Source organism: Leucoraja erinacea, chromosome 2 (assembly GCF_028641065.1).
Source record: "Leucoraja erinacea ecotype New England chromosome 2, Leri_hhj_1, whole genome shotgun sequence".
Classification (NCBI taxonomy): domain Eukaryota; kingdom Metazoa; phylum Chordata; class Chondrichthyes; order Rajiformes; family Rajidae; genus Leucoraja; species Leucoraja erinaceus.
In genome coordinates this window covers 93,531,674-93,556,553 of record NC_073378.1, presented here as the reverse complement: position 1 = coordinate 93,556,553, position 24,880 = coordinate 93,531,674, and the positions used below count along the sequence as shown (strand labels likewise).

General features: G+C 40.6%; 1 protein-coding gene across 1 annotated transcript in view; it reads left to right on the top strand.

The window, feature by feature from the left end:
* The window catches only part of LOC129712715 (dynein axonemal heavy chain 11-like), a 286,248-nt gene that overhangs the window by 85,370 nt on the left and 175,998 nt on the right, over window positions 1-24,880 (top strand). The window contains exons 24-30 of the mRNA XM_055661378.1: window positions 2,976-3,098; window positions 3,826-3,948; window positions 5,192-5,416; window positions 7,661-7,752; window positions 8,363-8,489; window positions 14,752-14,904; window positions 21,146-21,379. Coding sequence (XP_055517353.1) covers window positions 2,976-3,098; window positions 3,826-3,948; window positions 5,192-5,416; window positions 7,661-7,752; window positions 8,363-8,489; window positions 14,752-14,904; window positions 21,146-21,379 — 1,077 coding nt within the window. The remainder of the gene's footprint in view (window positions 1-2,975; window positions 3,099-3,825; window positions 3,949-5,191; window positions 5,417-7,660; window positions 7,753-8,362; window positions 8,490-14,751; window positions 14,905-21,145; window positions 21,380-24,880) is intronic.

Below are 24,880 nucleotides of genomic sequence, written 5' to 3'. Positions count from 1 at the left end.
TCTGAATCAGAATCAGAATCACACTTTATTCGCCAAGTAAGTTTTGCAAAATACGAGGAATATCATTGGCCAGGTCAGTCATACAATTAAAAGTAATAGATCTCAAAAACACATTTTAACATGAACATCCACCACAGTGACTCCTACACATTCCTCACTGTGATGGTAGGCAAAATAAAGTTTCAAGGCAGGGCAGCCATCTCTCCGGCATCCCTGGTGGTCTCCCTATCTCTCAATCAACCTATCATGAGGGATTTGATCAAATTCCTTTTTAAAATTCATTTAGACAACATCCATTCCCCTGCCGTCTTCAATCACCTTGTTCACTACCTCAAAAACAAAAACTCAATGAACTTCATAAGGTGGCTTCCTGCAGATAAAGTATGGAAAAAGTCACCTCCCCCCCCCCCCCCCCCCCCCCCCCCCCCCCCCCCCAACTAATCCTTGCTGACTAATTTGCCTTAGCCGTGCTTGTCCCACTTGCCTGTACCTGGCCTATATTCTTCCCAATTTTTCCAAGCCATGTACCTCTAAGTGTCTTATAGCTTACCTGTACCACTTTGTCTGGCAGCTTGTCCCATATAAGCACCACCTACTGTGGTAGAAGTTGCCCCTCAGATCCCTTTTAAATCGTCAGTCAAGTCAAGTCACTTTTATTTATATAGCACATTTACAAAACAACTCTCATTGGCCAAAGTGCTTTACATTGGTGGAGGTACTAACGTTATACAACAGTGGTTCATAGATTAATTGCATACATAAATGCATACCTATAGCCCTCACTCAGAGGACGTCAAGAAAGGCTTGAGAGTAAAGATGAGTTTTTAGTCTCGACTTAAAGGAGTCGATGGAGGGGGCAGTTCTGATGGGAAGAGGGATGCTGTTCCACAATCTAGGAGCTGCAACCGCAAAGACGCGGTCTCCCCTGAACTTATTCCTAGACTGCGGGGATGTTCAGCAACTCCAAGTCGGCCGATCTGAGGGACCTGGAGGTGGTGTGGAGGGAGTAGACTTTTGATGTAGGTGGGGGCAAGCCCGTTAAGGGCTTTGTAGACATAAAGGAGGATCTTGAAATTTATTCGGAACCGCACAGGGAACCAGTGGAGAGAGGCCAGGATCGGGGTGATGTGGTCCCTTTTTCAGGTGCCATTCAGTAGTCTCGCTGCGGCGTTTTGGACCAGTTGCAGGCGGGACAGGGAAGATTGGCTGATGCCAGTGTAGAGGGAGTTGCAATAATCTAGGCGGGGGGAGATAAATGTGTGGATGATCTTTCCTGTCTCGGCTTAAAGCTATGACCTGTACTTTTAGAGCCCTGGGGGGAAAACTGTGGCTATTCATCTTATCCTTAATCTTAACCTCTATAAGGCCCTCCTTCAGCCTCCTATGCTCCAGGAATAAAACTGGGATCCAGTCTGAAAAACAAATCTTTACCACCACTATCTCTTGCCTTCAGGATGATTTTTGCATCCAATTGGCTAGCTTTCCCAGTAATGTAATATTCAATACACTTGAGGTAAAGACCAACATTTTTTTAGATTTTGGTTTATTTTGTCACATCAGCTTTTAGTGACATCTGTGCTTATTTCTAAATGCTTTTTGCATTCTGGCTTATTTTCTGTTGACAGGCACTGATCTATCTTGCTTCGTCCAAAGTGGATAACTATACAATTTAAGGAACACCATGTGTTTTGGTCACATGCTCACTGTAATAGTGCCCTTTTATAATTTTCAAATCTACAACTTAGTTCATCCGACAAACCTGTATGGCTCGTTTAATTTAGTTTAGAGATACAGCGCTCAAACACGCCTTTCTCCCATCACAGCCACAGCGCTATGAGACTTTAAACATAGTGGCAGCGGCCACAGCGCTATCAGCCACGGACTGTTCGGGGAAAACTCTTATTGCAACACTAGGGAAAATTTACAATTTTACCAAGTCAATTAAGCTAGAAACACGTACGATTTTGGAGTGTGGGAGGAAACTGGTGATCCCAGAAAAAAACTCACACAGTTCACAGGGAGAACTTACAAACTCCATACAGACAGCACCCGTAGTCAGGATCAAACCTGGATCTCTGGCGCTGTAAGGCAGCAACTCTACCGCTGCGCCACCGTGCTGCCCACTTTTCTTTCTCTTTTCCTTCAATTACAATTGATAGATATTGTGAAAAGAACTGGTCTTAATGGAGATCTTTGAGAAACACCAGCAGTCACAGTCTGCAAAAATAGGACAATATGATATTATCATGGATGGTGATGAATCAACATTCCAGTGTGAGATAATATCTGGTATTGGTGCCACAACAATCACCTCTCACTCAACATCAAGTAAACCCAAGAAACAAATCATTGAATTAAAAAGGGGAAGTTGCTGGTTTTCATTTTGTATGTTTCCACAGTGGCATTGTGTTGATTCCATAACACTTTATGCTTTTGCATGAATGGTTCTCTTTCCAGTGTACCCCACTTGTGGACCGAGATGAACAAATAGACCTCACAGATAGTATTGTGCTTCTGTGGGAGAAGGAGCATTTTCTATCACAAAAATATGTATACTCGATTCATTTACATATATGTTCCATGCAATAACATTTGATGATGTTGATAATTTCATTCGACTGCTTTATGGTTTATTTGCTGAAAAGTCCGATAATTTTTATATTTGTTGTCACACGCAAGTCACAACTATGACTTAATAAACATTGGATTCTATATTTCGGGGATTATGAAATCTGGAAGTGATTAATGATAATGCTTCTGAGAGATCGCAGTAAACATTATAATAGTTATCTTAAACTTGTATGCATCTATACTAATCTCAGTTTTTCAATGTAAAGCTAATATAAGCACTCAGTTATAATTACTGAACACCAAAGATACTTCATTGCATATATCCTAGAAAATATGATTTTTGTAATATTCCTAACCCTTGTATTCAAATATATGAATTATATGACATTTTACTTGTTTATCAGGTTAAGTTTATTATGAGTACGAATACAATTCTGGCTGATCTGTTAGCCCTCAAGTTGCACAGAGTGGAAGATGAGGTCCGGAATATCGTAGATAAAGCTGTGAAAGAACTTGGAATAGAGAAGGTCATTTACTTTTTTATTGCTTAGCTTTCCAGCTTGAAATTTGAAGAACAGAGAATTAAAATTTGTTCTCGGTATTATTTTGTGTCATGTTTGTCAGTGGTGTTTTTTGAAGAGGTAATTTAAAAATCCATTTCTATTCTTAAGACTTTATTCAGGCTGAGAGCAAAGTGGTGACTTTTTTTTTAAAAGATGCAATTTTAATGTGTCACAATGTAATTTTTATCAATTTTGTCTTCAAGGCAATGTCTTAACTTAAAATTACTGGCAATAGTAGATTAAAATATGCTTACGATTTGCAACCTAATGGAGGAAGTGTTTAATGATCTAACTATGTTGCCAATGGTTGCTACTTAATGTTATCCTTGGTGGGATTAACAATAATGCTGCATTCAGTCCAGAGGGAATGGAAAAGTAATGATTCTGTTGAGTTGCTCGTTGTATGTGTATTCTGATGAAGAAATAGATGCTTCTCTTCTAGCTGTAATGTATGTAAAAATCAGCCGTTGAAAGCCATGAGGCTTTAAACATAGTGCTACCGGCCACAGCGCTATGAGGCCACAGCGCTATGAGGCTTGGAACATAATGTTTTTACTCTAGCTATAATGTATGCCAAAAGTAAAATCAGAAAAAAAAGTGGTTAAATTGTGTTATTCAAAGCTGATTGCAGGAAATAGGATACTACCTTTGGATAGATCAGGCTAAATAACCAATGATTTGCCAATTTAAGGTCCTTACAGAGATCAGCCATACATGGACCACGATGGAATTTTCATATGAGGAACATCATAGAACGGGTACCCCTCTGCTGAAGTTGGATGAAGAACTCATTGAAATTTTAGATGACAATCAAGTATGATTCTTTAATTTTATGTGCCTTTACATTTTGTTATACAAGACAATATTATCAAAAAATGTATCCAAGGTCATATGAGGGTAATGTGAAACTACTCAATATCAGTGGAAAGTAGAACTGAGTGGTGTGTTTAACAGATGGCTGATCAGTTTACACCTGTTTCTTGGTGGGTGAGATGTGTTAAAGCTGACTACCACATTGGAGAAAATGAGCCACACTGGTCCTGTTGGTGTCGAATGAAATAGCTTTCCCTGTGCTGTCTGTTGTTTCCTTTAGGTATCTGAAATATATCCTCTTGTAATACAAGAATGGCAATATTTAGGTGTTTCATGTGGTCAACTAAAATTTGCATTGGTCATCTTGTATATCTTTTTGAAGGCAGTTAATGCCTGCTTCAGGACTCATCTTAGATATTTGGTTGGACTGAGTGGTTCTAATTCAAGCCTTTTTGTCATTCTTCACTGGCTTAATCATCTATCCTTAAAGGGACTTTGAAAGCAGCTGCAAGGAAAGTCCATTTTTTCTGTGAACCTATCTTATCTAGCATTGAATACAGTAGTGATCTTCTGCTCCTGATATAATGAGCTGGTTATTGTGCATGCAGAAATGTTGATACATTTTATCAAAGAATGAGAGGAAATCACAGAATTTCAAGAACATTGGGTGCAAGAATATATCGGATTTTGAGAGTAACAGGACAGAGGAGGAGGGAAGTTGGACTGAATGGATAGCTAAAGAGTTGATCGAGTCAGTGGGTCAAATAACCTGTTATTTAGCTTATTTTGATTCTATAACTTTGTGTTAATGGAAGAATAATAAAATTATATAAATGAGAAGAATATTTGTCTTTATAAGTGCTTTGCTACATCTTCTTCTTAACGTGTCCATCTTGTTACAAATGTTGACCTCGCTGTCATTGTCCGTCCTGAAAAGGATGCAAGCTTCCGGCGACAATCAATGGAATCCATCACTTGTCGCAATAGATGATGGTGGTAGCAGAATTAGCTCAGGATACTTCCAGTTTCCAGCCCCGCGACGTGGACACTTCTGCTATGGGGCCATTTTGCTACATGATAGAATATAATGGCATTGTAGATGAGATCTATGATTATAATTTCGACCACATTCGAGGAACTACTGATAATTTATTTGAACTTTTTCAGTAATAAAGTGATATCTAATTCATTCTTAAATGTCCAATTTCTCTTTGTCTTAAAAGTTATTTATTTTTGCTTCATAGGTGCAATTGCAATTTATACTCCAGAACAAATATGTGGAATATTTTATTGAGCAGGTTTCAACCTGGCAAAAAAAGTTGACTGTGGCAGATTCCGTTATTTTTATCTGGATGGAAGTTCAACGCACGTGGTCCCACCTGGAGAGTATTTTCATTGGATCTGAGGATATACGAAACCAACTTCCTGAAGATGCCAAACGATTTGATGGAATAGATACAGACTTTAAGGTTGAATTATTTTATTTTTATTAAACTTTTCTGCATGCAGTAACATCTCCCATTGTCATCGATCTCTATCGTTACCACCTTAAAAAAAGTCAACCGTTAGAAAGACATGACCAGCCATGTACAAAACCTTGCCGTCTGCCCATAACTAACTCATCTCTCCCTAAGTCCACTGTCCTCTAATTTAAATATCAGCATATATTAGCGTATTTAAATATATCAAATATTAGCATATTTAAATATCAAGTGGTTCCCTTTGGTTTCTGCTTTTGTTTAGGGCTCCCAACCAGGAGTCAGTAAGTGTCTATAGCAAGGTTATCTTTGGTTTAATGCAGTAGCCTGCTTCACTAAACAAGATTCCTGATGTGATGAGGTGCTAATTCCAATGATGTATTTGTTGTTATCTTTGTATTTTAGCCCATTTATCATTCCTGGTTAAATTATGAATGCTAGAAATATCTTGTCTCTGATGATGGTGCACACCAGGTATATTCCAATGGCAGCATTCAGTATTGTTAAAGCTCCAATTACACCAATAATGACCACTCCTTGGCCATATGGAAACTGAATAGGTAGCCTGGAGGGGGAAAATGCAAACTGGCTGACTGATGATTGGAAACACCTCCAACCATGGAACACTCTCTGTTACCAAAGCCCACGACTGGTGCAATGAGTTTGATCTCTCCACTCAATCTTTTTTTCCCATCAGTAAAACTCTTGCTCTTTCCCCATAAAATCAACATGTATCTCTACATTGAGTGAAGAGAATGGTTCTACATGGGATGGAAATTACATCTTCTGAATCATTTTGTCTTCAGTTCATTTCCTTTCCTTTTGGTTAGCTATTAATCGGGTTTCATTGTTAGCTAAGCAGGCAGATGCATACTTAGTACTTTGCTTACATCACATTAAAACCAGACAAATTAAATAAAAGATCTATGTAATTATATTTGTCCAATTAGTTCAAGGGAGAGTAAATATTAACCTTATTATTCTTTCAGCTGCTCTTACCTTGATGAACGATTCTCCCTTGACTTCCATTTTCTACCTAAGGGTTATCTCTAAATTGATCTTCCTAAAATATATGGTTGAGAGCAATGTCTGAGGTATAGGGAATCTAAATCATTCTCTTGTCATTGGGGAGCAAGATGAAAGTGACACTGCCACTGTGATTCCAAATTGAAATTATTTTGCCCTGATGTCTCAATAATTTCATTTAAGCTGTTGTAACATTAGCAGTGACATTGGAAGATATTCAAAATCGCCATGATCTTCTTTGAACTTGGTTGCAAAATCACAGCTCGAATGATCTGCCTTTTTTTGGTAGCATGAGTCTAAAGTTTATTAAATAAAAATGGCATTTTCAATTAATCTGGAACTACTGTTTTTGCTAGGGACAAAATCCAAATTATCTTTATAACAAATGATCGGATAACAAAGTCCTAATCGATCCTTTCACATTTTCCCACATTGAGTCGGTTCCTTTCTTTCTCTCCTGGATAGGCAGTTTCTGTTCTGATACAATTTTTGGAGTTTTTATTCCTCTTACAGACCATGCTTGTTTAATTCAATTTCTAAGTACATTCAGAGGCACTCAACAACAAAAAATCAAACGATGTGCCATATTGTTCTTGAAGATTAACGTACTAAATAGTAGAACAACACAGAGGCCATTTGACCCAAGGATCCATGTTGTCTCTCCATTTAGCAATCCCATTCATCCATTATCTTCTCTTCTTATTTCCCTGTAGCACAGTAACTTTCTCTCTTACTAGTCCACCAGCACCCATTTAATTGTTTTGCCATTAACATACACTGTTTACAAGCTGTTTACAACAGCCATTTAACTTACCATCATGCTTTTGCTATGTGCAAGGAAACCAGAACACCAGAAGGAAACCCACAAGATTACAGAGATTACATGCAAACTCATCAAAGGCAGCATCCAAGCCCATATTCGCATCTGGAAATGAGATGGCATTAATAATAGCTGTGCTACCATGCCTCAGGACACAGCTAGTTGAGTTGGATCTCATTGCACTGACTGATAATCCCTTTACTTCCATTGAAACATACCCTTTATGATCATGCTTTGGAAAGCATCTTCTGCACCCATTGCCATGTCATAATCTCTTTAATTTTCATGTTTCTTAAAGATACATATTTTAGAGCTGTGATTCACCCTGTAAAAATCATAATTATTTAAAATTCAGATCATTATTCTTGATGTTTTGTTTTTGCAAAAAGGAATTAATGTTCAAAACAGCACAGACAAAAAACGTAATCGAAGCAACAAATAAACCCAAATTATATGAAACACTTGAGGCTCTTCAGCAAAGGTAAGTGGTATTTAATACATTTAGATGTGTATGTTGGCATCTGTATGTTCCTAACTTTTGGGCCTCTTAATCTTAAAAAATATATAGCAGATATGCTTGTGAAATAACAAGCACAAGCCATCAATCCTTCACCACATGCCGTGGTGCTATTTGTTTCCTTTTTTGATTGGATAATGGTCATTTGTTTTGAATAGCAGGCAGAAGACCTTGGGTCAGTCAACACCTTGGTAATATCTTTCCCATCCCATTTTAAAACTACAGAGGCAGGCCTGCACTACAGTTGCATCAGGCATGTTAATGATCCTAAGATATACACAAAAAACTGGAGTAACTCCAGCTATTACATATCTACTCCATTGTCATTTATGCTAATAAAGGCTTTATGGAAGCTGGGCTAGTACTACGATTACATTGACACCCAAAAACATTGAATTGTAACTTGATAAGAAAAAAATAAAGCTTTGTGTTTCACTTTTCATGAACTCTGGAAGTTTATGAGTATTTCAAGAAATAGTCTTGCTGATGTGTTATTGCATTTTGAGGAGTAATGTACATTCAAAATGTTGTAATGTATGAAATTTAAATATTTTATAAATTTTTATTCTTGTAGGCTAGGCCTGTGTGAAAAAACTTTAGCTGAGTACCTTGAAACCAAACGTTTAGCTTTCCCAAGGTTTTATTTTGTGTCCTCGGCAGACCTATTGGATATCCTGTCAAAAGGAACACAGCCTGGACAGGTATACTATTCATTTTTAGTAATTACATTATTTTATGAAGTAATAGGCAAGTTTGTACACGCGAGAGTTTACACGCGCACACACACAAGCCTGCACATACCGACCCACGTATACAAATATATACACACTAGACCAAGTGCAGACCCGTTGGGTCTGTTCCCCCAACGTGCGGTTGTGAGGGGGGAAGCGGCATGCAGCGTCACACACTAACTATCCCCCCCCCGCTATCCCCCCCCCCCCCCGCACTCACGCTAATTACCCCCCCTTGATATTCCATTAATATTATTAATTTGCTCCTTTTACCCCATAACCACCCAATCTACTGACGTATAGCCCCCAACTTGCAGTCACATATAGGAGGGGGGGGTGGGGGTAGAGAGTGAAGGCAGAGAGAAGGGGCAGAGATGGAGAGAGAGACAGAGACACAGAGAGAGGGGCAAGAGGGATAGGGGGTGGAGATGAGGAGAAGAGGGAGGGTGGGTGAGGAGGGGAAAGGGTGGGGAGGAGGGGAGGATAGAGAGAGGGGGAGAGAGAAGGGGAGAGAGATGGAGGGAGAGGGGGAGAGAGACGGGGAGAGAGGTGGAGGGAGAGGGGGAGAGAGAGCGGGGGAGAGAGGGGTGGGAGGCAGAGTGGGGAGAGAGAGGGAGAGAGATAGGAGGGGGAGGGAGAGGGGGAGAGAGAGGGTGTGCTGAGAGGGGGGTGAGATGAGGGGGGGGGGAGAGGTGGGGGGGAGGGAGGGTTGAGGGAACGGGGTAGGGGTGTGTGGAGGGGAGGGGGGTTTAGGGGAGCGACGGTGGGGGAGGGGATGGGGGAGAAAAAGAGGGGAGAGAGAGAGGGGGGGAGAGGGGGGAAGAGGGGGGGTAGAGGGGAAGGGGGGGGGGAGAGGGGGAGAAAGAGAGAGGGATAGGGAGAGACAGGTGGAGAGAGAGATAGTGCCTTTTTTACTCAACCCAAACCCAAACAACCATTTGCAGGCAGTGCTATTTTACTTCAAACTATCTATATTTTGATTTTCAAATCAAATTAAGGGTACTCACTGTGCTGTAGACATTTGTTCAGTGTCATTCAGAGCTCAGTGACAGAGACTAATTGACAGCGCTCCAGCTTGCAGAGATTAATTGAGGCACACCACTTCCTGGTTTTATAGTCCCTCCCCCTCCCACCAGCAGGAGCAGCAGAGAGAATGGGGAATTTTGTAAAAACATTAATATACCTGTCATTTTTCATCGACGGGAAAAATCCTCGGCACACATACGGCGGAGGGGGGCTCTGAGCGAGGTGGCCAAAAATGACGGCTATAGGTTGCGGCGTTCTCTCGGAAATCGCAGCACAGATGGCCAAAACCGGTCAAGAACAGACTTTTAGTAATATAGATATGTACCCACACACATGCGCGCACACACACATGTATATACTTTTCATAGAACACATCAAATTTCATCTGCTGAGTAGACAGAGGGCCATTGCTTCACAATGAGCAAGATCCCCAGTCAGTGGCATCATTTGGAAAATGATTGACATTTTGAAAAATATGCTAGCCAGAATGAAAGCTATCCATAAATTGACTGTTTAAAAAAAAATCAATTGTTTGTAAAGTAGCTGGTTAAGAAGCATTAATGAATTGTTGAAACTGTGAACCGGAGATTTTAGCAAAATTGAAATGTTTGGGGGTTTTTTTTTTTAGCGTTACGTTAAATAGTAGCAAAAATAAGTTGTAATGACTGAACAGTTCATTATTCCATTTGAATATTGGCCCATTGAGAATTACTAATCATCAAAGTATCTATTATTCAAATAGAAGACTTTTTCCTCATGGTTTGAGTGTGTTTCAAATTATTTTTGTTATTATTGTATGTTTTATTCGACAAAACTTCTCTCACGAATGTGGTGCTGAATTCAGGCATTTAATTTGAGTTTAATTAACTAACTAGATTTAATGTTAGATAAATCCTAAAGCTAATTCACCAAGTACACTCATAGAAGAACGATTAAAAATACAGTGCTCTGCATATTGTTTGGGACAAAGACCCATCATTTATTTATTTGCCTCTGTACTGAACAATTTGAGATTTGTAATAGAAAAAAATCTAGTGGTTAAAGTGCACATTGTCAGATTTTATTAAAGGGTATTTTAATACATTTTAAGTTTCACCATGTAGAAATGACTGCTATGTTTATACATTGTCCCACAATTTCAGGCCACCATAATGTTTGGGACACATGGCTTCACAGGTGTTTGTAATTGTTCAGGTGTGTTTAAATGCCTCTTTAATGCAGATATAAGAGAGGTCTCAGCACTTCAAAACTCCAGTCTTTCCATCACCTTCGGAAACTTTTATTGCTGTTTATCAACATGAGGACCAAAGTTGTGCCAATGAAAGTCAAAGAATCCATTATGAGACTGAGAAACAAAAATAAAATTGTTAGAGACATCAGCCAAAACTTAGGCTTACCAAAATCAACTATTTGGAACATCATTTAAAAAAAAAGAGAGCACTGGTGAGCTTACTAATCCCAATTCTCTCTATAATAAAGAAAAATCCCCAAACACCTTTCCGACAGATCAGAAACACTCCTCAGGAGTCAGGTGTGGATTTGTCAATGACCACTGTCCGCAGAAAACTTCATGAACAGAAATAGAGGCTACACTGCTAGATGCAAACCACTGGTTAGCTGTACAAATAGGATGGCCAGGTTGCAGTTTGCCAAGAAGTACTTAAAAGAGCAACCACAGTTCTAGAAAAAGTTATTGTGGACAGATGAGACAAAGATTAACAAAGATGAACATATCACCTCGTCTGTGAAACACGGTTGTGGGGGTGTTATGACCTGGGCATGTATGGCTGCTGAAGGTAATGGCTCACTTATCTTCATTGATGATACAACTGCTGATGGTAGCAGCATAATGAATTCTGATACATCCTCTCTGCTCAACTTCAAACAAATGCCTCAAAACTCATTGGCCGGCTGTTATTTCTACAGCAAGACAATGATCCCAAACATACTTCTAAAGCAACAAAGGAGTTTTTCAAAGCTAAAAAATGGTAAATTCTTGATTGGCCAAGTCAATAACCTGATCTGAACCCAATTGAGCATGACTTTTATATGCTGAAGAGAAAACTGAAAGGGACTAGCCCCCAAAACAAGCATAAGCTAAAGATAGCTGCAATACAGGCCTGGCAGAGCATCACCAGAGAAGACACCCAGCAACTGGTGATGTCCATGAATGGCAGACTTCAAACAGTCATTGCATGCAAAGGATATGCAACAAAATACTAAACATGACTATTTTCATTTACATGACATTGCTGTGTTTGAGGAATTGTGTATTAACACTGCTGTAATTTCTACATGGTGAAACCAAAATGTATAAAAATGTCTTTTATTAAAATCTGACAATGTGCACTTTAACCACATGTGATTTTTTTCTATTACAAATCTCAAATTGTGGAGTACAGAGGCAAATAAATAAATGATGGGTCTTTGGCTCAAAAATTATGGAGGGCACTGTACATATTTGGTTGTGTTAAAAAAGAACATTGTGGATTGTACAGGAGAAAAATGCTAGCACTGCTAAAAGGTCTATATGATTGCCCATTGTGATTGGTCTAAATTCATGTCATAAGAGCAGAATTAGGCCATTCAACCCATTGAGTCATCACTACCGTTCAATTATGGCTGATCTATCTTTCGCTCAACCCCATTCTCCTGCCTTATATTCAATAATTATATCTCTTAAACAAGGTACTCGCACAAATCCTAGCATGTCCATTCCCCTTGAATTTAGGTGTCATGTTTTTTAACACTGTTTACACTTTAGTCACTCAATAGATCCTTTGCTATCTCTGAATGCATTAAAACTCTATTGAGATCATCTGTAGAGCTTTAATGTTTGAACCCAACTGAATTAGGATCGGTTGGAAATCAAATGTGTCTTCTGTCCTAAAGTTGCAAATGCGCGCCTCCTTCACCAAGTATGGCGTCAGAGATTATATTTATGTAATCTCTCTTTGTTTTCATGGTAGTATGTAATTATTAATTTCTACTACTTTGAAATGGTTTAAATATAAACAATTGGTGGTGGACCTGTACAATTGTGCTCATTTTTTTTCTAAATTGAGACATTCTAGAGAGGATTAAAGAAAATGAACTGGCAGATGATAAGCAGGGGAAATGGGTAAGGTTCTGCCATGTGGATGGTTTTGTAGAGAGGTTGAACAAATGTTGGAGTTATGAAGAGCAGATGACAGCTAATAAATTGTGAAATGAGTACAGAAATAAAACTATAGGGAACTTAGTTTTACTAAGGTACCATCAAATTTATTATGTTTAAGAAAGAACTGCAGATGCTGGAAAAATCAATGGTAGACAAAAATGCTGGAGAAACTCAGCAGGTGAGGCAGCATCTATGGAGAGAAGGAATAGGTGACGTTTTGGGTCAAAACACTTCTTCTGAAGGATGGTCTCAATCCGAAATGTCGCCTATTCCTTCTCCCCACAGATACTGCGTATTCCTTCTCCCCACAGATACTTCTCCCCACAGATACTCCCCACAGATAATGCTGAGTTTCACCAGCATTTTTGTCTACCGATAAAATTTATTATCGTAATTTGTTCTTGAAATAGCTTGGACACTGTGATTTCCCACTGTGATTTTTGCTGTGATTTCTTGCTTATCTTTTCTGCTGTGACTTCAATTAATTCCGAAGGGGTTTGATAGGGTAGATGTAAAATAGATATATCATTATCCTTCCATCCTAATATCATCGCTCCTATTTTGTGTTCAGTCAGACGTTTGTATGTTTCTTCTTCCGCTCACATGCTACCATTTTGGTTTTGAATAGAGCTTACTCTTTCCAGTCTAATGCTCATTCCCTTAACTTATTTGTAGAACATTTTAGCGGTCTTTGTTTTTTATCAGCCAGTATCCCTTCAGACAGCCTTTTTGCATTCTAATTTCCTTTATAGTATCATGGGGAATTTATGACACAGAATGGTAATTATTTGACCAACTGTGTCCATTAGTTAAAGACTAAACAGCTTAATCATACACCCCAGTACTATCCATAGCCTAGAATTCTAAAGCTCTTAAAGGGCGTACACCAGTACTTGTTGAATATAATGAGGGCTTCTGCCTCCAGCACTCTCGCATGTTTCCTGAGCATCAGCATATACTTCTTTGCAATCACACAGTCCTTTCATGTGACCAACATTAAATGTAGTACTTGACATTTAATTTCACCTCTGCAATTTTTATACTCCTCCAGGCTTTCCATATTGTTGAGCTCTTTGTATCTGCCAGAAGAATTCCCATTAATCTCTTTAACCTACTTTGGATGTTTCATAACAGGCATGGAAATCTAGAATAAGTTGCACTTGCTTATCTTTTAAATTGTTCATGTTGTTCTGAAGCCTCAGTATTTTTCCTTCCTGAATAGTTCTGGAAAAAGTTATTGTGGACAGATGAGAAACTATTCTGATGCCAATTTACCTTCGAGTAACTGCTTCCAGTTCACTTTTGCTAAATCCTACCTCATCCAAGTAAAAGGGCCAAATTAAAGCATCCACTTTTGAAATATATTTATCTTCTTTTGTAAATGCTCTAAATCTCACTGAATGTTGATCACTGCCACATAATGCTCCCCCACTTTCATTTACCGAGGTTAATCCCAAAACTCGATCCAATACCACTCCCTCTCTCATTGACTCCATCTACACTTCACACTGCCATTGCAAGGCTACCAGCATAGTACCACGGTCACTCCCTCTTCTCCCCTCTCCCATCTGGCACGACGTACAGAGGTTTGAATATGCATACCTTGAGATTCAGGGACAGTTTCTTCCCAGCTGTTATCAGGCACTGAACTGTCCTCTCATCAGGTCGGGTCTACCCTCCCATCTACCTCTTTGAAGACCGTTGAAATATATTAATCAGACTTTATCAAATTTCAAATTTATATTTTCACTAAATGTTGTATCCTTTCCTTCATTTGTACACTGTGGACATCTTGATTGTGTTCATGTATCATCTTTTCTTTGACATGAACACTTTTCACTGTAGCTCTACACATGACATGACGAAACAAAACAAAATCAATGTTACACACTCTTTCTTATATAGCATCCAAATAGCCATAAATGATTGCTAAACCAAGCAATATAGCTATACCAACTTTTTTAGCTGTTACCAGAAATCCACCTGCATAACAAAATATATATTTTAAAGGTATCCTTTTAATATCTCAGTCAATATTTATTTCAGGTCACCTGTCACCTTGCCAAACTCTTTGATAACATGGCTGATCTTAAATTTGAAGAAGACCAAGAAAAACGAATAAATAAGATTGCAATAGGAATGTACAGTCGAGAAAAAGAATATGTCCCATTCCAAGTAAAGTGTAAATGTATTGGGCAGGTAAGTGAAAGAAAGAGAAATTGATGTATTTATACTATATGCCATGTCGTTCTCTACATATTTTACAACTAATGAAGTTGTTACTGTTTTAATGTAGGAAATGGAACAACCTATTTTCATACACTGCAATGTGATAGTCCACACATTATCTGGTTATTAATTCAAGTTTCCACTGTTCTAACCCACATGCTACAACAATGACCTGACATGCTTTCATGCAGGTCAGTTGCAATGTAACCAAAGTTAAACAAGCCCACGGCTCAGAACATAAAACATAAAGCTGAATGGGTATTTCAAAACGGCTAGCTGTTTTAAATGTGCAAGGAATAAACTAAAGCCTTATCCTTCTGTGGAATATGTACATTTTTATATTCAGCAAAGGAAATCAATGTACGGTAAGACCAACTGTACATGGCAAACCTTAGTGTCAAAAGAATGTTACAGAATTGCAATGTGGGAATAACTTCATCACAAAGACTTCAGTAACAGAGTGGTTGGCATGCCCACCATCTACATATGTGCAGTTAGGCATGTACATTAAATCTGGCAGTTGGTATAAGTGCATGCATGCCCAAGAATTAAAAGCATTGTGGGGAGGAGGGGGGGGGGAGTTTGCCTGACAAGGCTCATCAATGGTCTTATTAATCTAAATCATTGAAGAGCTAGATGTAAAATACTACAATAAAATAACTGAGGAGGATTTGACTGAAGTATCACAACAGGTGACAAAAGACAGACAAGCAAAGTGTCAATCGACAATGGGTATTTGACACTAAGGTTTGCCATGTACATTGCCATGTATGTATGCATAAAGCTGGTGTTCACCTGCCCTAATAATTAGCTACCAAAATATTTTACATCTCTTCCTCCCCCCCCCCCCCCCCCAAGGTATTTGGAGTTTAGGTGTCATAATGTTACAAAGGAGGTTCCATATTAAATAGAAATGTTCAACAAATGTCATTAACTGATAGCAAACAAATACGCCCTTTTAAAAACCACCATCATCATCTCACTTTTCATAAAAAAGAATCACTGGGTTACTCGAGGTCCTTGCCAACTATCATCCCATGCCCAACCTCTTTCTGCTCATCAAGGGCCCTGATCATGCAGGCACCTTGTCATCTCTCAGATTAATGTTCATCTTTTTCACAACTCACAATAAAACATCTTGAAATAAGTAACACAGTAGACAGTCATGTCCTGCCTTCCCACAGATGATGAGGTTGGATGTTTGGTGCAGAAAGTAAAATCCAGACCTGTTGCTAACTTTGTGGTGGAGATGCATTTTCTTGGCCAGCTTCCCATCGGGATTGACTGCAAATTCAAAACTATCTCTCACCCCATGGAGATAAGCTGCTTTCTAGCTTTTATTATTTTAAGGTGGGATTAGCCTGTTCAAAGCAAGAAATGTATCCATTCTATAATATTACAGGTGCACAACCTTTTATCCGGTGTTCCGGAAACCGAAAAACTCCGAAAACCGGCCATTTTTTCCAGGATGTCGTCTGCACACCAAAGCTCGCGTTTGGCGCCAAACTTGACCCGAAACGACCCACGGTCAACCCATGTCTGTACTACTGTAGCGGCTGCCTGCTCCCCGGAGACCGGGGAGACACTTAAACATCTGTAAATCATTGCTTAAATGTCAGTCAGTTAGTTTGGAGGGCTTTTATGTGAAGGGGGGGTTGAAGGGGTAAACTTTAATTCTTAGTCCCCTACCTGGTCGGAGAGACGGGGAGCGGTCAATGCCTTACCGGGTCGCCGTGCAGTAAGCTCCGCAGCGCTGTGGCCGCTAACTCCCAGCTGGGGCTGCGGGCGGCGCCGGTTGTAGCTCCGACCCCGGCAACTCTACCCCTGGCTGCGAGGCGCTCCAAATCCAGCGCCGCTCGCGGCCGGACACCCCCCACCGCAGCTCCGCAAATGTTGGGAGTCGGCGGCGTCGCAGCGCTGGGATACCAGCGGGAAGCGGGCAATGCCTTACCGGGTCGCTGTGCGGTAAGCTCCAGGGCGCGGAGGCCGCCTTCTCCCAACATTTACGGAGCTGGGGCTGCGGGTGTCCGACCGCGGGCGGCGCTGGATTTGGAGCGCCTCGCAGCCAGGGGTAGAGTTGCAGGGGTCGGAGCTCCAACCGGCACCGCCCGCGGCCGGACGGAGCCCCCAGCTCCGCGATGTTGGGAGTCGCCGACCAGGTAGGGGACTAAGAATTAAAGTTTCCCCCTTCACCCACCCACCCCACCACCACCACATAAAATCCCTCGAAACTAACTGACTAACATGTATGCAATGATTTACAATGATTCCCCGGTCTCCGGGGAGGAGGCAGTCGCTCCAGACTTTTCAAGCTACCTACCTAATCTACGCTAAAAATCTTCCATTCGGAAATCCGAAAATGTCCGAAATCCGACAAGTGTCTGGTCCCAAGGCTTTCGGATAAAAGGTTGTGCACCTGTACATGATTTGTAGTAATACATGATTTGAGGTCTGAAGAAGAGTCTCGACCTGAAATGTCACCTATTCCTTCTCTCCAGAGATGCTGCCTGGCCCACTGAGTTACTCAAGCATTTTGTTTATCTTCAGTGTAAACCAGCATATGCAGTTCCATCCTACACACGATTTAAACTTAATTATTTTAAGGAAGTATGTTAAGTTGCTGAAATGTGATAACATACAAATATTATGTAAGAGAATAAAGAAAAACGATGCAGCATTTGATATTGATTCTCATACAGGCAGTTCTGCTATAATGCTTGTTTCCTTACTGTGATTTGGATATAATGTGATTGATGAAATAGGGAGCACTATTCGTATTATGTTTGCCCAATCGGTTATAATACGATTTTGATCGGGAACTGGAGAACCACTTAAAAGGTACTTTGGAAATTGACATGCAGAAAAAAAGCTGTTTGCAAAAAAATAATAATCTAGGGACCTCCATGTACCATCCCTGCAATAATCAAAGACCATAGTCTCTTACAAACATTTTGAGGATGTAACTAGTAGAGTGGTTCTCCCTTATCCACTCTACTAGTTACATTCTCGAAAAATTCTATAAGATTCGTCAGACATGATTTACCTTTTCGTAAATCCATGCTGACTTTGTCCAATGATTTCACCTCTTTCCAAATGTGCTGCTATTCCATCTTTAATAACTGACTCTAGCAGTTTCCCCACTACCGATGTTAGACTAACTTGTCTGTAATTCCCCGTTTTCTCTCTCCCTCCCTTTTTAAAAAGTGGGGTTACATTAGCTACCCTCCAATCCTCAGAAACTACTCCAGAATCTAAAGAGTTTTGAAAAATTATCACTAATGCATCCACTATATGACATACAATTGCTTCTATTGACCCTTGTGCAATAATACTTTAAACAATATAACATACAGACCTCAGTATTTTTTACATATAAATAAACTTTGAACTATGTTAAAAGTCCTGCCTGAGAGAAAAAAAAAATGTGTTTTGAGTCTTAAACTCTTGCCGTTAACCCCTGCCATTTTCTATAACGGGGTTTCTTAGGAACACACCTACTGTATCATAGCAGAACTACCCATTCTTAGAATCTTCATGCAGAAATGTTAATGCTGGTTCCCTTTCTATAGATGTTGCCTGACCTACTGAGTATTTCCTATATAATCTGTTTTTATTTAAATTTCAAGCATCTGCAGTTTTTGATTTTTCAGTCCAGCTCAGTCTCACAATAACAAGGTTTTATGCTGCAGGACTTTCAAAATAGCGCAAAGTTTTTTTTATATGTTTGTAATCAGAGGCTAGATTTACAGTGCCTCATGCCACCCCCACTGGTACAGGTTTTCATACAGAAGATAGTACTGTGTTTTGGCTAAGTTATTAAGTTGCATGACATTTATTATCTTTGCAGGTGCTGAGGAATTCTGACATTTGACTCATAATTTGTAAATCTAGCACCTTGGCCAGTGTAATCTGTGTAAGATCAATTCAATTTGCTATTTGCCATCAATGCTATTGATGCAACTTTCACATAAGGTCGACTAGCCAAGGTCGACTGGAAAAGGATCTGGGCAGGAATGATGGTGGAACAGCAATGGCAGGAATTTCTGGGCATAATCCAGAAGATGCAGAATCATTTCATTCCAAAGAGGAAGAAAGAGTCTAAGGGGAGTAAGAGGCAACTGTGGCTGACAAAGGAAGTGAGGGACAGTATAAAACTAATAGAAAAGGTGTATAACATAGCAAATAGTGGGAAGCCAGAGGATTGGGAAACTTTCAAAGGACATCTAGAATTTAGAAGATTGAGAGGGGATCTTAGAGAAACTTACAAAATTCTTAAGGGGTTGGACAGGCTAGATGCAGGAAGATTGTTCCCGATGTTGGGGAAGTCCAGGACAAGGGGTCACAGCTTAAGGATAAAGGGGAAATCCTTTAAAACAAGATGAGAAGAACTTTTTTCACACAGAGAGTGGTGAATCTCTGGAATTCTCTGCCACAGAGGGTAGTTGAGGCCAGTTCATTGGCTATATTTAAGAGGGAGTTAGATGTGGCCCTTGTGGCTAAGGGGATCGGGGTATGGAGAGAAGGCAGGTACGGGATACTGAGTTGGATGATCAGCCATGATCATATTGAATGGTGGTGCAGGCTCGAAGGGCCGAATGGCCTACTCCTGCACCTAATTTCTATGTTTCTATCAGAAGGTAACAAAAAGGGCAATACGGGGTGAAAAGATGAAATATGAAGGTAAGCTCGCCAAGAATATAAAGCAAGATAGTAAAAGCTTTGAAGAAGGAACTGCAGATGCTGGAAAATCGAAGGTAGACGAAAGTGCTGGAGAAACTCAACGGGTGCAGCAGCATTTATGGAGCGAAGGAAATAGGCAACGTTTCTCCAGCACTTTTGTCTATAGTAAAAGCTTTGTTAGGTATGTTGAGAGAAAAAGATTAGTAAAGCCAAATGTGGGTCCCTTGAAGGCAGAAACAGGTGAAATTATTATGGGCAACAAGGAAATGGCAGAAGAGTTGAACAGGTACTTTGGTTCTGTCTTCACTAAGGAAGACACAAGCAGTCTCCCAGATGTACTAGAGGGCAGATGATCTATGGAAACAGAGGAACTGAAAGTAATTTGCATTAGGTGACAAATAGTATTGGGTAGACTGATGGGGCTGAAGGCTGATAAATCCCCAAGGACTGATGGTTTGCATCCCAGGGTACTCAAGGAGGTGGCTTTAGAAATTGTGGACGCATTGGTGATCATTTTCCAATGTTCTATAGATTCAGGGTCAGTTCCTGTGGATTGGAGGGTAGCTACTGGGGATAGGGTATTGACATGGATAAAGAATTGGTTGGCAGACAGGAAATAAAGAGTAGGAATAAACGGGTCCCTGTCAGAATGGCAGGCATTGGCGAGTGGAGTGCCGCAAGGCTCAGTGTTGGGGCCGCAACTATTTACAATATATTAATGATTTAGATGATGGAATTTAAAGTAACATAAGTAAATTTGCAGATGAAACAAAGCTGGGTGGCAGTGTGAACTGCGAAGAGGATGCTTGGAGGTTGAAGGGTGACTTGAACAGGTTGAGTATGTGGGCAGATGCATGGCAGATGCAATATAATGTAGATAAATGTGAGGTTATCCACTTTGGCGGCAAGAACAAGGAGGCAGATTACTATCTCAATGGTGTCAGATTAGGAAAAAGGGAAGTGCAATAAGACCCGGGTGTCCTTGTACACCAGTCGCTGAAAGGAAACATGCAGGTACAGCAGGTAATTAAGAAAGCAAATGGCATGTTGTCCTTCATAACGAGAGGATTTGAGTATAGTAGTAAAGAGATCCATTTGCAGCTGGACAGGACCCTAGTGAGACCACATCTGGAGCATTGTATGCAGTTGTGGTTTCCTAATTTGAGGAAGGATATCCTTGCTATTGAGGGAGTGCAGCGTAGGTTCACGAGGTTAATCCCTGGGATGGCAGGACTGGCATTTGAGGAAAGATTGGAAAGACTGGACTTGTATTCAGTGGAATTTAGGATGAGAGGGAATCTTATAGAAACTTATAAAAGGAATATAATTTGCTCTTGGTGCTAGCGGAATCGAGGAGTATGGGGAGAAGGTGGGCACGGGTTACTAATTGTGGATGATCAGCCATGATCACAATGAATAATGGTGCTGGCTCGAAGGGCTGAATGGCCTCCTCCTGCACCTATTTTATATGTTTCTATTACTGCAATTTGAGTTTTGTTTATATAAAAGCTGACCATCCTGTCTTTTCAAGGTTGAAGCTTGGTTAAATCGAGTAGAGGAAAGCATGCAGGGAACCATACGTCATCAGATTACAGAGGCTGTAGCGGCTTATGAGGAAAAACCAAGAGATCAATGGATTTTTGACTATTCTGCTCAGGTGGCACTCACCAGCTCACAAATATATTGGACCACAGATGTAGGAATTGCTTTTGAAAGGCTTGAAGAGGGCTATGAAACAGCACTAAAGGATTATAACAAAAAGCAGGTATGTTGTATATCACAAATCATTTGTTACAAGATTTGTGTATTTACAAGTATAATGTATGCTGTACTTCATTTTAAAGTGTTACTACTTGAATGATAGCTCTAGTATTTAATGCTTATTTTTGCAACCGTGTATTCCTTGTTACTATTCAACATACTTTACTGCACTGAAAAATAGGTATTACTGAGTGCTCAGAGTCTATAAGTATTTGAGATGATGATGATGAAGAGACAAAGAAAAGAGCTCTGATCTAAAAACAGGAAAACAAGGTATCCAGATTTAAATTAATTGTGGAGATGTTGGCAAAAAGATGGATCAATTTGCAATGAGGGGGAAAAATCTTAAATGTGTAATCTATATAATTAAAAGTCTAAACTTGGCCACTTCCTGTTTGCACTGTATATTGATTTTAGAAAAAAACGCTACCACTTACGGCTGTGATTTTGGGCCATCTTACTCAATCCCCCTCCGCTCATCAGGTGTCGAGGATTTTTCCCATCAATGGAAAATAAAAGAGTTATTAGTGTTTAAAAAAAAATTCAGATTCTCTCTCCTGTCAATCATGCCATGAAGGTCACGTCCCGTCCGGTGGGAGGGGGGAGGGACTATAAAACCAGGAAGTGTGGGCATGGCTCAGTCTCTGCAAGATGGGGGAGGGAGAGGTCACGACTCTCTGTCTTTGGCGGCCTTGCACCCTGCTTGAAATGGTATGAAACTGCATTTGAATTTGGTGGCCTTGCACCCTGCTTGAAATGGTATGAAACTGCATTTGAATTTGGTGGCCTTGCACTATGCTAGAAGTGGTATGAAACTGCACTTGAATTTGGTGGCCTTGCACCCTGCTTGAAGTGGTATGAAACTGCACTTGAATTTGGTGGCCTTGCACCCTGCTTGAAGTGTTAGGAAACTGCACTTGAATTTGGTGGCCTTGCACCCAGCTTGAAATGGAATTTCAAGGAATAGCCGTGAGTCAACTGCCAGCCCACCAGCCGTGAGTGAGTGAGCTGCCAGCACACCAGGCTTGAGTGACTGAGCTGCCAGCCCAAGAATCCATTTGACCCACAATGTCCATACTAGCCCTCTGGAAACCAGTCCCTTCAGCCCACAACACTCATACTAGTGCTCCAGAAAGCCCCCCACTTGCCACCAATATTGGAATTGGTGGAGAGGTGGAATATTGCGTTGGGAGACCAGCCCACCCTGCTTGAAATGACATGAAACTGCACTTGAATTTGGTGGCCTTGCACCCAGCTTGATGTGGCAGGAAACTGCACTTCAATTTGGTGGCCTTGCACCCTGCTTGAAGTGGTAGGAAACTGCACTTGAATTTGGTGGCCTTGCACCTTGCTTGAAATGGAATTTCAAGGAATAGCCATGTCAACTGCCATGAGTGAGTGAGTGGCCAGGCCACCAAGCTTGAGTGACTGAGCTGCCAGCCCAAGAATCCTTCAGCCCACAACACCCATACTAGCGCTCCATAAAAGTTTGCCGTGAAGAAGTATAATTTGTAGTTAGGTAGGAGAGAATTGAGCTGAAATCTAAAATAGAACTGCATGATAGAATTTTACACTTACACTTATAAGCCGGATACCATGAGAAATATAAAAGGTATATTCAGAAAATGAAAATAATTATCAAAAGATTATCAAAAATTATAATAGAGCAAGAAATCCTTTGTATGCAGGTCCCCAAGAATCATATTAGTGATGAGTTTAATCAAAAAAGAAAATTGGGAGGCATGTTTACAGGAAGTTAATTTCTCGACCCACAAGATTGATTTTGGTCTTTTCATAAGCGATGTCTCTGCAATTCTACAGGTGATAGACGTATGATTATCACCAGAACAGGAGCCAAGCACAGCTTAGCAGAATGCGCAGGTTTATTTATCACCCTCACTTTGAGTATCCTATATCTGGTTATGCACATCACTATTAAACTGATGATTCATTCTTATTAAATTCTGGGTATGGTGGTGCCTAGCGGCCCGACTACAGTTTATCTTTGTCTTGTTAAATGTGTCTTGAGCTAGTTTTTATTATTTTTTAGCTGTGTATATGTGGGGGGAGGGGGGCCGTGGGGGAAACCGTTTAATCTCATCCCTGAGCGGGGACACGACTTTTCCCTGTCGGGTCTCCGATGTCGTTGGGCCTGACATCGTGGAGCCGGTGGCAGCCTCCGGCCGGGACCAACCTGTGGGCTCCAGTCACAGGGCCTGCGGAACTGACATCGCGGAGCTGGCCGACTTCGGAGCGGGAAGAGCCGTGGTGGCGCGCGGCTGCGACCCGACTTTGGAGCTTTGGAGGCTCCGGCTGCAGGCCCGGTGGACAGTAACATCGGGAACTCGCAGGTCCCTGGTGGGAGACCGCTTTTCCGAGCTCCGGAATGGCAACTTCTCCAGCTGGAATCGTGGGGTTTAAAGGACTTGGAGCGGGGCCTAACATTGGCCCGCGCGGCTTAAACGGCCACAGGACTTACCATCGCCTGCCGGGGGCTTTAACATCGGAGCCCATGTTTGCCTCGACGCAGCAGTTGGACTGCTGGACCACGGGAGAAGAACAAAGGGAAGAGATAAAGACTTTGCCTTCCATCACAGTGAGGAGGTGTTGGAGATCCACTGTGATGGATGTTTGTGTAAACTGTGTTAAGTGTGAGTCTTGGGTTTTTTTGTAATGTAAAAACTGTAGGAAACAAAATTTTGTTCAAACCAAGTTGTTTGAATGACAATAAAAGGCATTCTATCTATTCTATCTATCTATTAGAGTTGTAGATTAATGTGCCTGTTTTCTTTCCTTCACTTAATTTAGCAGGGTTACAAGTGGAATAGTTTTGGACAGGACTGGAAACATTTAATTGGTCTGTTAGAAGCACATTAAAGTTTATATAAATATCTGAAACTTATTGAACTGTATATTTCATGGTCTTTCGTATCCTTTTAACCTCAGGACCACAGTCCAATAAATGAAAATGAAGGCAGAGCTAAAACCCATATGGATTCCCATAAAAGCATCTATTAATTCGGAAATAATGATGTCAACATAAGATCAAGTTTAACATGAGTAGTGTGTCATGGATAGGATAGGTTTATTTAAAAAAAAATTGTAGATGCTTCAGGCTGTGTTGATACAGCAATAGTTACCATTTATAAGTAAAGGCCAAGGTGAGAATGCTAGAAAATTGTAGCAGTGTGAGAAGGGTCTTAGATATTGGTGGAACATGACCAAACAAAGAACACACAAACACGTTAAATGGGGAGGAGGGGGGTGGAAATCATTTTGACTGTAAATAAAAGGGTAGAAATTATGTGTTTTGGGGGGTGATACAAAGCAGCAACGTGTTGAGTTTGTAATTCACCATGTGAGGAAGTGAAGTTGAGGACTCTGTTTGCTCAGAGCCGAACAGATGAAGGTCCATGGGGAAACCAAAATCCTAGAAAAGGAGGAATGTGATTGGAGGTAAGTGAAGCGAAAGTATCTGGAGAGAATATTGATATAGTAAAGTTGT